The following is a 3,598-nucleotide window of genomic DNA, read 5'->3' as shown; positions in this document are numbered from 1 at the left end:
AAGGTCATTTTACAGGCTAACATGCTCGGTACAGTGTCAAGCTAATAGGATTAACATTTTTTATATTTTATTGAATTGTATTAAAACGTTGTCGACTTTTCCAATAAGGACATAATAAATATAATCAACATGTACTGTCTAGATGTTGTTTTCATAAAGAATATTTTTATTAGTTTAAATGATAATTTCCGTATAATAAGATATAAAGTCCTTAACATACCGTGATCTCTACAATAACCGAATACTACATCCTAATACAATTATGTCACCTTCAAGTGCAAAGTACTTGACAGATTCTGAGGTGGTAACGTACAACCTATACGGTGCGTGGCAAATTGGGAATTACTGATCCGATAAATAGTTAACGGTTAAAGGTATAAAAGAGATGAAATGAACTGACATAATCATTTAATAGTAGAACACTTACCGTGTAAACTTATATTGTAAACATGGAACAGAATAATGTGGATGATAGAATTACGTTAGCTTTAAATACATTAAGAAATGAACTGGTAAGTTGTAGATTATTCTTTTTAAATGGATGACATTGTGTTTTGATTGTTGATTGTTGATTATGTATACTTTCAATATTTCTAAGGTATTTATTATTTTATTTTAAACATCATTAAATTTTGCTTGTCAAAAAGACGTTCATTGTTGAATATCTTTATAATAAAGACCTGGAGAAATACCCCGATTTCGGGGAGCTTTTTCTACTGTAACATAGATATGAGAAGATTTAGTATGAGTGCCAATGATACAACTCTCTATTATGCATGTTTACCATAACAGATATTTAATATACAAAAGTGACATTCATTATTCAATATCTTTATTTAGACTCGGAGAAATACTCCGATTCCGGAGCTTTTTCTACTGTCACATAGTTATTATTAGAAGATTTGGTATGAGTGCTAATGAAACAACTCTCTATCCTACATGTTTACCATAGACAGATATTTAATATACACTATATACTATTTGTTTCATACGTAAACTTTAATAAACAAACCCTCATTTATATTTGTTCTACTTATATATAAAACACTTATTGTTTTATAATACATTTTGTTTTATATAATTTAATAATTATTACGTTATTTTTCAGCTTGATTTAAGAAGCCAAGATGTTAAATTGATGACGCAACTTCTTAATATAAATGATACCATACAAACATTATCTAAAAGGCAAGGACACACGCGACAACCTAGAACTTTTTCTGGTCACCAAAGAAGGTGCATGAGTAGTTATATGCTTCCAAATTCTACCAATAAAATAGAACAAAAAACATTTACACGAAGACTAAGTGCTCCTATGTTCGAAGATACAATGGGCTCATCATCAAGTTTAGAAGGTAATTATATATTCAAATAAACCTAACATTTTGTATATATACAATGTATCTATCGTATGTTGAAGACCTGCGTTGCATTCATCATGTTTAATGTTTATCAATTCGTGTAGTTGTAACATCATCAGGAAAGTTGAATTTACATCTACCTTGATTGATCTTCATCTTATTATTTCTATCAAAATAGCAAAATGGTCATTTTCTTTTCAGTTTAGAAATATTATAACTTAAAATCATATGAAAACTGCATAAGCATATTTATTAAGTAGCTTATTGACTGCATACTATTAAATTTGGATTTAGTTAAAAACAAGATTATTTTTTTTAATAATTTTTTAACATGTTATTCCATTTGGATTTCAGGATCTGTTTGTTCTGAAGATATGAGTGAATATTCTGAAAGTGAAGAGGATTTATCAACGAGATCACCCAAATTATCTCGACCGCCATCTTTGTCTTTCATAAGGGATTCTGATAGTGACATTTGTGATGAGGATATCTTGCGAACAAATATCCGTTTTTGGAAACTGTCAAAATCAGACATCAGTAGCTGATCAGAACTTTAGCAATAAACTGTTCAGAAATATCTGAAGCAATACTATTTTCAAAGTTCGGGCGGATGCAATCATCAAGGAGAGGTAGACAGTCGAACTGTGCAATGGAGTAAACTGAGACGTTGACATACTGATGCTTCAAATGATTGAGTGAAACTGCTAGTCCTCAGTGTGTGTGCTTTGTTACTCAAAGCATTCTATCCGCATTGATCAGCATCGACATAGCAATAAAACATATTGAAAAGAACATAAAGCAAAGTACTGCGAGACCAGCGACTATTTTCACCTAAAATGCCTATGATAGAATGATCGATCTAAGTTATACTGAAGAGATAATGACTTTTTTTTTAAAATTATTTTGTGAAAGGAGCTGCACGTGGATGGATATAAAAAAAACTTATGAAAAAAAATGTTCAAATAAAATGTCAATAATGTATTCCAAGTATTTGCTACATATGCATTTGAATTATTAAACTCATCAAATATGTATCTGGATAACAAAATTAGGAATCAAAAATTTGTATACAAGCCGAGCGCTTCGTCTTTAAAGATACATTATTGACACTCAAATTTATGTAAAATACCAATTAAAATGCGAGGTAAAGAACTTATACATATATACCGGCTTCTGAATACAAAACTCCTTACTTTTCCAGTCAGTAGGTAGGTTAAAGTCAAAAGTGCGACTAAAGTTACACTGGTTGTTTCGAGTTATCCCTCTTTGCAAACACATTCTAAGATAAGAGAACATATTTAAAGTACATCTGAAAAACAATAATCTTAGTTTTACGTATATATATATATATATAATTACTGAAGCTATCCATAGGAATATATGGTTCAATTGTCTTCTGTCGTTTTATCTCATAATTGATTATTTTGTTGTTTTAAATTAAAAACTGTGTATTTGCCTAACGCTATTAGAAATTAATGTGTCACACTTGCGTGATATCATTGCCTCATTTATTCATTGAGTTTTGAAATCAGTTTTGTAGTACTTCAAATAAGTTTGCCTGGATCCCGATATAAAGAAAATGTCTTCTCGGATAAAAAAAATAAATTTGGTGACAATGGTAATTAAAGGCAACAGTAGTATACCGCTGATCGAAATTCATTAATCGATTGAGAAAAATACAAATCCTGGTTAAAAACTTAATCTGAGTGAAACGCATCAAACACAAGAGGATAACTATGACACAACAGAAACACAACATTAAAACGTAACACACACAGAAACGAACTGTAATATAACAATGACCATTTTCCTGACTTGGTACAGGACATTGTTACATATATAGATATAGAAAGATGGGGTGTGAGTGCCAATGAGACAACTCTCCATCCAAATAACAATTTAAAAAGTAAACCATTATAGGTTAAAGTACGGCCTTCAACACGGAGCCTTGGCTCACACCGAACAACAAGCTAGAAAGGGCTCCAAAATTACTAGTGTAAAACCATTCAAACGGGAAAACCAACGGTCTAATCTATATAAACAAAACGAGAAACGAGAAACACGTATATATTACACAAACAAACGACAACTACTGTACATCAGATTCCTGACTTAGGACAGGTGCAAACATTTGCAGCGGGATTAAACGTTTTAATGGATCCAAACCTTCTCCCTTTTTCTGAAACAATAGCATAACATCACAACATAGAAAAACATACGATAATATATCAATTGGC

General features: G+C 30.9%; 1 protein-coding gene across 1 annotated transcript; it reads left to right on the top strand.

The window, feature by feature from the left end:
* Positions 1 to 337: 337 nt before the first annotated feature.
* On the top strand, positions 338 to 2,012 carry LOC134686299 (uncharacterized). Its single transcript, XM_063545966.1, has 3 exons — positions 338 to 512; positions 1,109 to 1,355; positions 1,716 to 2,012. Exons 1-3 carry the CDS (start codon positions 450 to 452, stop codon positions 1,904 to 1,906), a joined length of 501 nt encoding a protein of 166 aa, XP_063402036.1. The 5' UTR covers positions 338 to 449; the 3' UTR covers positions 1,907 to 2,012.
* Positions 2,013 to 3,598: the final 1,586 nt, after the last annotated feature.

Source organism: Mytilus trossulus, chromosome 10 (assembly GCF_036588685.1).
Source record: "Mytilus trossulus isolate FHL-02 chromosome 10, PNRI_Mtr1.1.1.hap1, whole genome shotgun sequence".
In the NCBI taxonomy this organism is placed as follows: domain Eukaryota; kingdom Metazoa; phylum Mollusca; class Bivalvia; order Mytilida; family Mytilidae; genus Mytilus; species Mytilus trossulus.
Note: the sequence above shows the minus strand (reverse complement) of the source record. Positions and strands in the feature narration are given on the sequence as shown.

Bases quoted from the DNA above. Each gene is read 5' to 3' on its own strand.
- LOC134686299 (XM_063545966.1), top strand. From the start codon at position 450: ATGGAACAGAATAATGTGGATGATAGAATTACGTTAGCTTTAAATACA. The intron at 513-1,108 runs GTAAGTTGTAGA...GTTATTTTTCAG, and splicing joins ATACATTAAGAAATGAACTG to CTTGATTTAAGAAGCCAAGA. The intron at 1,356-1,715 runs GTAATTATATAT...TTTGGATTTCAG, and splicing joins CTCATCATCAAGTTTAGAAG to GATCTGTTTGTTCTGAAGAT.